The sequence below is a fragment of the Chenopodium quinoa genome, unplaced genomic scaffold (assembly GCF_001683475.1).
Source record: "Chenopodium quinoa cultivar QQ74 unplaced genomic scaffold, ASM168347v1, whole genome shotgun sequence".
NCBI classification, from domain to species: Eukaryota; Viridiplantae; Streptophyta; class Magnoliopsida; order Caryophyllales; family Amaranthaceae; genus Chenopodium; species Chenopodium quinoa.
The window spans coordinates 1,844,378-1,855,020 of NW_018742577.1; the positions used below are offsets into that span (position 1 = coordinate 1,844,378).

Below are 10,643 nucleotides of genomic sequence, written 5' to 3' on the forward strand. Positions count from 1 at the left end.
CATTAATCCTATATACAATAGCAATAGCTTTTCGACTTTTCTTAGGTTGCAAGTTAGTAAAACCTAAACATTAACGGACTAGGATACCTATTATTCTACGGTTCTACCCTTAAATCCTATAAATTCATACTTTCCCCCTCTCTATGTCATTCACAACACAACCCCCCCCCCCCCCCCCCAAAAAAAAAAAAAAGTACGAAGTAGAAAGAAAATTATGGCTAGCATGAAACTTGTGTTCTTTGTTGTTCTCGCTCTTTGCTCTTCCTTTCCTCTACGTCTCAATGCACTCTCTCAAGAAATACCGAAAGTCGATGCAATCTATCAATTTGGTGATTCGATATCGGACACCGGTAACTTAATACGTGAATCCCCCATTGGAGAACATACAACCTTTGCAAGACTTCCTTATGGACAAACTTTCTTCCATACGCCTACTGGTCGTTGCTCCAATGGTCTTCTCATGATTGATTTTATTGGTACGTCTCCTTGTTAATTGAATTAATTACTAAACTAATCATCTTTATGTTTATAATACTTTTCGGATTCAATATAACTTGGTTTGATTTGTGCATGTATATTCTTTCTTTGACCGTACGTAGCTAGGTTTAAATTAAAGTATCGATCTATAAATACAGAGAAATATTGTTGAATTAGATTTATGCTATATTTTTATAACATAGTATATATGATTAAAGACACTATCTACATTCTACATAAGAACAATTAAGTAATTAAGTATAGACCATTTAAAATAATTAAATAGTCACGTAATTAAGCAAATCTTTAATGGATTAATTAAATTATAGTGATATAAATTTTATACCGATAGACCATAAATATTGAAGAATTTGTTGGATAAATAATTTGTTATAAAAATACGGATTAGTAAGTTTAGAAGAAAGAATTTGTGGACAAATAGTCAAATATGTATCATTAATAATAATTTTCTTTCTTGTATAAATTGCAGCAAGGTACTTTAAGTTGCCCTTTCTTGATCACTAATAATTTTCTTTCTTGTATAAATTGCAGCAAGGTACTTCAAGTTGCCCTTTCTTGATGCATATCTTAACAAAGACGGTAACTTCGCTCATGGTGTGAACTTTGCTGTTGCGGGATCGACGGCTCTCGACACTTCAACCTTAGCTGCTAAAAACATTACATCGCCGGTTACCAGCAGTTCATTATCAGTTCAAATGGGTTGGTTTAAGTCTCACCTTCATTCACTTTGCCCTAATCCAAAAGGTAACTAAACTTCTCATTCCATCCTAAATTAAATTCTACGTATATTAAAAAGTCGTACATACCAAATTGATTTTGCGTTATTTAGTATGCATGTGTCACTTTGATCACAGTACATAAATTGTAGTAATATAGAAAATAAATTAAATAAGCTTAAATATTGTTAGATCGATGTCTTTTAATGTAATTTAAATTAAATTATTTTCGATTGATATTAAATAGTTAAAGATATTAACGTCCATCAAAATAATAGTTACTAATTCTTTTTATTCATATAATGTAGATTGTAAGGCCAAACTCGCAAATGCATTGTTTATCATTGAAACCGGAGGCAACGATTTCAACTATGCATTCTTTGGACAAAAAACAATGGAGGAAGTGCAACAAATGGTGGATGAAGTACTTCAAGCCATTACTAATGCCGTGAAGGTTGGTATTTTACTAACCTATTATTTATAGTTATAAATTGTTTTTTTTTTTTTTGGAAACAATATAGTTATAAATTGTTCATTATATAATATACTTCGTATTTGGCGATTACTAATTAAGTACTATATTGCAGGAAGTGATTAGTTTTGGTGGCACCAAAGTCGTAGTTCCTGGCAACTTTGCAATCGGATGCATGCCTATTTATCTAAGCAATTTCAAGACGAAAGACTCAAATAACTACGACGAGCTCCATTGTTTAAAGGGTTTGAATGAATTTGCAATGTTTCAAAACGATCGATTAAAAGTAGCTATTAAGGAGCTTAAAATACAATACCCGAATGTTGCAATTGTCTATGCTGATTATTTCAACGCATTGAAGGGACTCCTTCAAAATGCTGCTTCAAATGGTTAGTAATAATCTAATACTGATCTTGTAATCAATTATTTAGCCTTTTGTTTAATTTATTAAACGTAATACATATAATTATCGATACGCAGGGTTTGAGAAGGATGAAGTACAGAAGACCTGTTGTGGAATAGGTGACAACGAATACAATTTTAACATCACTCAAATGTGTGGAAATAATGGAGTTCCAGTTTGTCGTGATCCATCTAAGCTGGTTAGTTGGGATGGAGTTCATATGACTCAACACGCCTACAGAGTGATGGCCAAGGGAATATTCAAGCAAATTGTTCAAGGCATCGCTAATCAAGTTTAGACTATTAATTACTACTTAGTTTATCTAGTTACTATATTATTATTGTCGATACATTTAGTTTCAATGAACATCTACAAGTATTTAAATATTCAAGTATTTCTTTGTAAACTTGTACATGACCTATTTATTTTAAAGTAATTCAGAGTACATTTTACTTTTAAGTTTTTTGTTTAAATTGTTGTTGTAATAAACAAAATCCCCTGATCACGAAAATAATAATGAAAAAAACAAAAGTGAAGGTTCAATGGGCACTCAAGAGGGGGGGGGGTGAATTGAGTGTTAAGTAATCGTTGGCTAATTTTGCTTCTTTTCGGATTATGTGTGAGGAACCAGTTGTGCTGGTTCCCGTACGCAGCGGAATATAAATAAGCAATAAAGAAGACAACAAATTTAACGAAATAAAACAAAGCAATAAAGAACACAACAAATTTAACGAGGTTCAGCCAACTCAGGCCTACGTCCTCCTATCCTAAGTTCTTTATTAATCTACTCCGAAAAACAAAGACAAAGAACACTCTGCTGTTCCCTACTCCGGGAACCAGCAAACCCCACACTCTACTCCGAGTGTGCTCTCGACTTACACTCGTAAGCCCAATGTGTTTGAACTCACAAACACTCACCCAGCCTTTAACCCCTTTGTTAAAGACTCAATACAAGAATCAAGAACTCTCCTTTGATCTCACTTCTACGAAGCTAATTAAGAGAAAATATTTAAGTACTAGAATGCTCTTGTATATGACTTGATGAATGGGATTAGTGCTTAAGTATATGCTCTCAAATAATTGCTCCTTTAATTTCTAGAGAGGCACACGAAATATGTGAAATAAGATGAGTTTATATAAGCTTAGATTCCTAAAACCTAGTTTCCTTAAATCACACAATCTTAGAGAATAAGATATATTGTAATTTTAGGAAAGTATTTATCTTATTTGATTTAATCACAAAGATAGAATCAATTAAGATAAATACTCCTAGTTTTTAGGTAACCAAGAATATTTCATCTTATTTCCAGCTGCACAAAATATTTTCAAGATAATCTTTTCGAAAAAATCTTTTTGTAAAATCTTTTTCCAAAACGGCAGCTCGAATATCTCGTACAGTGAACCTGGTTCCCCGACCTGGTTCCCTGAATTGAAACATGTTATGAAACCTGTTCCAACTTTGTACCAGATTTCATATCATACTTCAATATACTTTTAAGCACTTATATAACCCAAACATGCAAGCATACTACGGAGCATATTACATGAAAACCTAGATAACATATTAAAGCATAAATCGTCTTTTCTTCATGTAATCTTCAAGACTTGAATCTTCCTTGAATACTTCTATTATGAGCAAACAATCTTTCTTCGAAATATCTTCGAAAGGCTTCTATGCTCCAAGTCTTGGAATCAACTCAACTACTGTACATGTAACATGGTTAATGCACAATAAAGAGTATGTGACTGCTTTACCACGTAGCAACCATGGAAACAGTACATACTGGTTCCCTACCAGTACATAACACTTTTATCATATAACTGTTCCCTGTATAAAGACAAGTTAGTTCAATAAGAAAACTCATGTAAGTAATAACTTGTCTGGGGAAACAGTGTTCTATGTTAGCTGGTTCCCCCAACTGTATCGAACACTTTCAAGGACCTGTTTCCCTTAGCTGTTTGTCATCATTCAAAACTATCAATCAAAACCTAAGGGACTCAACAAATTCCCCCTTTTTGATGATGACAAACTCTTGAAGTTCCTGAACCTGTGGACATGCTCAAAAAGAAAACCGTCAAAAACTTCAAGGACTCAAAACTCTTTGGAACAAGTCAGTTAGGCCAACTGGTTCCCTAAACAGAAAATAGAAAATACGAAATAAAAAGACTCAAACTGACTCAATCTAAACTAGCTAAACCTTAGGCTTCAACTTCAGACTACTTCCCCCTTTTGGCATCATTAAAAAGTATCCACAAGTAAAAGCAATGTGCACAAGTTAATGTGCTTATCCATACAATGGCATCAACCACCATTCAAGCATTATGCTGCAAAAAGAGATTAGTCAAACAGTTCATACCATAGCAGAGTTAGTAGTTCATACAAGCCAACAAAGTTCAACCAAAGAAGCCCAAATCCATCCAAAAAGAAAGTTCATGGAATGGAGAGAAGTAGACAGACCAACAAAATCAGTTATTTTAGAATAAACATGAGGGTGAGGAAACAAGAACAGAAACAGCATCACTCCTCATCATCATTCTCGTTCCCTTCCTCCTCCTCAAACTTTGCAACATCTTCTGTATTATCATCTGATTCCTCTTCATCTTTGTCACCATGCTCTGCTTAAACCAAAATCATTATATTACTAAGCATATTCTTGTGATTCCCCAATCTGTTTCAAAACCACTTCCTGACCTGCTGGTTCCTCTATTTTTTTTTTTTTTTTTTTTTTTTTTTTTTTTTTTGTTTAAAGAAAGCATGAGAGATATGTACTGATACAGAATGTTCTCCTTGTTGCATAACGAGTGCAAAACTGTTCTCCTTGTTGCATAACGAGTGCAAAACTAGCATCACATCAATCAAGCAAAGAAGTTCTTGCTGGTACCCTTTTTCTCTTGGTTCCTGGAACAGCGTCAATGGACTGTTCCTCCTGCACCTTCTCAGTGAACTTCTTTAATTGAGTTGCTCTACTTCGTACCATGGTCTTAGCAGTGGGTGTCTCCTCATAATAACCAACAACCTCTATTTCATCCTTTTCACTCTGACTTTTCTGAATTTCCTCCAACTTCGGGCTTAAGGACATTTATGCTTCCTTCTGATGTTCCCCCTGAGACTGAGCTGGTTCCTTGAGTGAACAGTAACCGAATGAACAATGATGAATTTAAAGCATACGAGAGAGAGAAAGAGAATTTCGAGTGATGATGATTGATGATCTGCACAAAGGGTTAGTGTATATTTTTAACAATGAAACACAAAGAGAGAAGAAGGAAAGAAAAGAGTTAGTTGAGCCAATAAAAAGCAACTGTAAAGGATATTTTTAAAATTGAAATCAAAAATTTGGTAATTATCTTTTACCATAATTATCTCAACCAACTATAAATAAGGCATATGATATGTTTGCCTTTTATATGGGATTAAATAACTGAAATAAGATAAATTCCTTCCAAAAGGAAATATCTTATAGTAATCTTCCGAAAATAAAAGATATTATCGGATGACATATCAGAGCTGGTCTGCTGTTTCCCTTTGCTGGTACCTGTATAGAACCATGTCACGCTGTTTCTGGCAATTCAGCCTGATTTCACCTGTTTCTTACAACAATGATTCTCAATCCTTTTGAGATTTTGAACCATCTACACAACACTTGAAAGATATCAACATAAGTATGTACACACACTATACAAGAGAATACCATTCTAACCAATCATTGAAGGAAGTAATTGAAGCCAATACCTAAAATCTAACTAGACCTAAAAGGACTCTTAACCTACAAAAAGACTCTCTACACAAAGGCTTTGTGAAGATATCAGCAATTTGATCTTCACTTTTACAAAACAACATCTCCACCAATCCTTTTTCCACATTGTCTCTTAAAAAATGGTGTCTTATTTCAATGTGTTTTGTCTTGGAGTGTTGCACAGGATTCTTTGAAATATTGATTGCACTAGTGTTATCACAGAAAATAGGAACACTTTTATAAATAACACCAAAATCTTTCAGCTGGTTCCTTATCCACAGTAGCTGGGAACAGCATGAAGCTGCAGCTATATATTCAGACTCTGCTGTGGATAGGGCCACTGAATTTTGCTTTTTAGAACCCCATGAAATTAGACAAGAGCCAAGAAAGTGTGCCATACCTGATGTGCTCTTTCTATCAACTAAGAAACCAGCATAATCTGCATCTGTGTATCCAATAAGATCAATGGTACTGCCTTTGGGGTACCACAGTCCCAGATTTGCTGTTCCTACAAGATACCTAAGTATCCTTCTAACAGCCTTCAAGTGAGATTCCTTTGGATTGCTTTGAAACCTAGCACACAAACCAACAGAAAACACAATGTCAGGTCTACTAGCTGTTAGGTAAAGTAGAGAACCTATCATTCCTCTATAAAGAGAAGCTTCAACATCTTTTCCCTTAAGATCAGCATCTAATTTTGTAGATGGGGGAACAGGTGTATCATAAGCTTTGCTGTTCTCCATGCCGAATTTTTTCAGCAACTCTTTTAAGTACTTTTGTTGATGGATCATTATTCCATCATCCATTTGCTTAATCTGCAGCCCTAGGAAGAATCCTAGTTCTCCCATCATGCTCATTTCAAATTCACTCTGCATAAGATTAGCAAATTCATCACATAAAACCTGATTAGTAGCACCAAATAAAATATCATCAACATAAATTTGTACTACAATCAAGTGTTTCCCCCTGGTTCTTATGAACAAGGTCTTGTCTACTGTTCCCCTCTTGTAATCATTTGCCATCAAGAAATTGGACAATCTTTCATACCAAGCCCTCGGAGCTTGTTTCAACCCATATAATGCTTTGTCCAACTTGTACACATGTTGGGGGAACAGTGCATCTTCAAAACCAGGTGGCTGCTCCACATATACTTCTTCCTTTAAATATCCATTGAGGAAGGCAGTCTTTACATCCATCTGAAACAGCTTAAAATTCATGTGAGCAGCATAAGCAATTAAAATCCTAATAGCCTCTAGCCTAGCTACTGGTGCAAACGTCTCATCATAGTCAATTCCTTCTTGTTGATTGTACCCTTGCACCACTAGCCTTGCTTTGTTTCTGACTATAGTACCAAGGTCATCTAACTTGTTTCTAAAGACCCATCTTGATTAGGGGATTTTTATCCACCAAGCGCCGTTTGACAAGTGGACCAACCAGGTTCCGCCACGCGTCCTCCACGGACCACTTAAGACACGCCACGTGTCCACCCATGCCAAATGGGACAACCGGCCATCAAGGCCCATTTCAGTCTAGAAGCCCGATCGGCCCTAGGTTTACCTTAAACCTAGAGAGTTGCACGCTTCCCAAGGCTATAAATACTCGATTAATCCTCATTAATCAGGGACCGAATAATTAACGGAACGGAGGAGAAACATTACGGAACACACTAATAACCGGCTGATCTCGCTAGCAAGGCAGATTACCTACATTAAATACTCTCACCTAGAGAGACCTTATTACTTTAATTTCTGTATTAATTACTCCTTAATCAGGTACTAACTTGACCGTTGGAGGCGGAGCTCTCAGGAGTCTCCGTTATTTTGCAGGTACAGGCGTCCGGTTCCAGTCTCGGAATTGTAGCTCTCCCGCAGGACATCAGAAAACCCCGAAACATTTGGCGCCGTCTGTGGGGAGAGTACTTCAGAGATGGCATCCAAGTCTGTACCGACCCCAGAAGAGAGGCGTCCCCTAGACGACCCTCAAGTTCAGTCGGACCATGATACCGAAAGTGAATTTGAAGTTGAAACTCATACAGCTCCAGACGGGACCCTAAGGGCCCGCCGTACCCGTCATACTGAAATAAGGGAACGGGAGTATCTTCAAACAGGAAGCGAGCCAGCAGGCGCACCGCTTGCTCGGCAACAGCCGACTGATGGGTCTGCTCCCATCACAAGGAACGAACTCATGACCTTCATGAGGGGATTCAAGGGAGAGATCCAAGAGTTGATCAACAAAAAACCGCCTGCTTCAGTCAAAGAGCAGGCGGCCAAAAAACCTTCCACTTCACTGAAGAGGAAGCCAGTTCAAGGGCGAGAGGCGACTCCCCATCCTAAATCTAAGAAGCGGGAGCCGTCTGCTCTTGATTTCACAAAACTCCGTTATCCTACGGGAAATAGGAAACCGGTTCGTCATATTCAGGCGGACGGGTCAAAGCAAACGTTCACAGATGCTCGGCACCTGCTAGAGCAGAAGAAGAGTGACCGATTATCAGAGTCGGCTTCTACTTCAAATTTTCAGGACAGTTTGCGAAATGCCTCGATGAGGCCAACTCAGTCGTACCATGAGAGTCAGTCAGGCGGCACCTCCCGTCAGTCTGGCTTTCATAGTGCGCAGGCGGTACCAAATTTACCATTTGTGCCGCAACAACAATATTTTATGCAGCCACCTCCATTTGGTGGACCTGCAGCAAAAAACGTCCAACCTATGGACTGGCAGCTACGGCTGCTTAGACTTGGTGAACAGCCGTCGGCCTTCTCCAAGGAAATTACTGAAGCCGCTCAGCCGGCCAAAGTAAAAAATGTTTTAGTAGGCGCCTATGATGGCACTACTAACCCGGAAGACCATCTGATGGCATTCACCAACCTGATGTACCTTCAAGGGTTGGATGATCCCACTTGGTGCAAGTGTTTCCCAGCAACTCTCAAGGGAATTGCACAGCAATGGTTCGGCAACCTGCCGACTGGTTGTGTAAACAGTTTCAGGACGCTTGCTTACTTATTTGCCTCCAACTTTGCAATGAACATCCCTGCGAAGAAAACGACCCTTGATTTGGGAACAATTCAGCAGGGTGAAAAGGAGGGGCTTCGTTCCTACATCAGGCGGTTCAACCTGATGAGAATACAGATTCAAGGGTTACCGGATGAGGTAGCTTATACTGACTTTTTTAGAGGTCTCAAAGACGGGTCTACCTTCAAATTTGATTTAGTTCGAAAAAGGGTGGCGACTCTTCAAGAGGCCTTGATTGAAGCAGAAGCCTATATACAGGCGACTGATCTGTGTACAATGAAACAGTCGGACGGGAAGAGGTTCGACAATAGAGAAGGACGACAGAAACAGTCGTCCAACAAAGATGAAAAAAGAAAAGGGGTCTGGGCGGCTGATTCCTCTAAACAGCCGGCCAAGAAGAAAAAGGAATTCAAACCATACTCCCCAAAGTATGTGTTTAACAAGGATAACCAGTTTATCCTAAAAGAAATAAAGGGACGGCTCTCAATTGAGAAACCGCTCCCCATGAAGGGTTCTGCGAGCAACCGGAACCAAGACAAAATCTGTGCTTATCATGATGACATTGGTCATCACACCAACGACTGCATTAGTCTCATGCGGTACCTAGACCGCTTGGCTGATCAAGGTGATCTTGACACTTATGTCAAGAAATCTACGGGGAATACTTCCTCAAAAAAGCAGTCGGCCAAAAAGAATCAACAGGCCGACAGTTCCGATACTGATGATGCAGTCGTCTACACCATTGCAGGCGGCTTCTCAGGAGGCGGCCCCACTATTAGGGGCAACAAAGATAATATAAGGCGGTTAGATGTAAATTCCGTTCACCAAGAACGACCGTCCAAATATACATTTCCTGAGATTGTCATCACTGAAGAGGATCTAGGAGGAATAAGGGGGCCGCATGACGACCCTCTCGTTATTGAATGTAAAGTGGCCAACCAGAGAGTTGGTCGAATCCTCATAGATACTGGGAGCTCTTCAGATCTCATCAGCAGCAAATGTCTGTCAAAACTGAAATATCAGACGGACTGCATACATCCGGCCTCCCACCCTTTAATAGGGTTTGGAGGAGGAGTCGTCCACCCACTGGGACGAGTTGATCTACCCGTCCGCCTGGGCGAAAAAGGGGAAGGACGACACATGGTAGTCCGATTCCTAGTTGTAGAGGAACTCTCTGCCTACAACATGATTCTGGGTCGCCCAACCCTGAATAGTGCCAAGGCTGTTATAATCCCGTCACTTATGCTGCTTAAGTTTGAAAGGGACAATGGAACAGTCGGCTCCCTAAGGGGAGATCAGAGGATGGCCCGAGAGTGCTATCTCTCGGATGTCAAACCCACTGCTAAGGCCACTGGGTCAAGTGGAGAAAAAACAGACCTTGACAATGTCAAGGAAAGTGCGCCTGTTCAAGAAACAGGCGACAGAAAAAGAAAGGCGTCCCAGACAGAGTCCGCCAGAAAGGCAAGAAAATAGCAATCATTGGCAGAGGACCGGCCGGATGAGTTCCGCCCTCAGCCGGCTGGTGAGCATACGGACCTGATATTAGACGACTCCCGCCCTGACCGAACAGTCAAAGTTGGGACGACTACTCTGAGAAACCTTGGTGATGACTTTCACAACCTGTTGAAAGAATACAAGGACATCTTTGCATTTGAAGTCCATGAAATGCCAGGCATTAGTCCTGATCTGGCAGTACACAAACTCGCTGTGGATCCGAAAAAGAAGCCGGTACGGCAAAAGAAGCGGAACCATGGTGAAGAAAGAGGTCAGGCGGCCGCCGCCGAAGTCAAAAAATTACTTGATGCAGGGTTCAT

The 10,643-nt window shown here is 39.4% G+C and overlaps 1 protein-coding gene across 1 annotated transcript; it reads left to right on the forward strand.

Moving 5' to 3' along the window:
* The first annotated feature begins 167 nt into the window (after nucleotides 1-167).
* On the forward strand, nucleotides 168-2,478 carry LOC110720744 (acetylajmalan esterase-like). Its single transcript, XM_021899787.1, has 6 exons — nucleotides 168-476; nucleotides 1,030-1,242; nucleotides 1,523-1,668; nucleotides 1,802-2,075; nucleotides 2,167-2,208; nucleotides 2,266-2,478. Exons 1-6 carry the CDS (start codon nucleotides 215-217, stop codon nucleotides 2,385-2,387), a joined length of 1,059 nt encoding a protein of 352 aa, XP_021755479.1. The 5' UTR covers nucleotides 168-214; the 3' UTR covers nucleotides 2,388-2,478.
* Nucleotides 2,479-10,643: the final 8,165 nt, after the last annotated feature.

Excerpts from the sequence above, each read along its gene's own strand:
- LOC110720744 (XM_021899787.1), top strand. The coding sequence starts at position 215 with ATGGCTAGCATGAAACTTGTGTTCTTTGTTGTTCTCGCTCTTTGCTCT. Across the intron at positions 1,243-1,522 it reads ACTTTGCCCTAATCCAAAAG|ATTGTAAGGCCAAACTCGCA; the intron begins GTAACTAAACTT and ends CATATAATGTAG. Across the intron at positions 1,669-1,801 it reads CCATTACTAATGCCGTGAAG|GAAGTGATTAGTTTTGGTGG; the intron begins GTTGGTATTTTA and ends ACTATATTGCAG.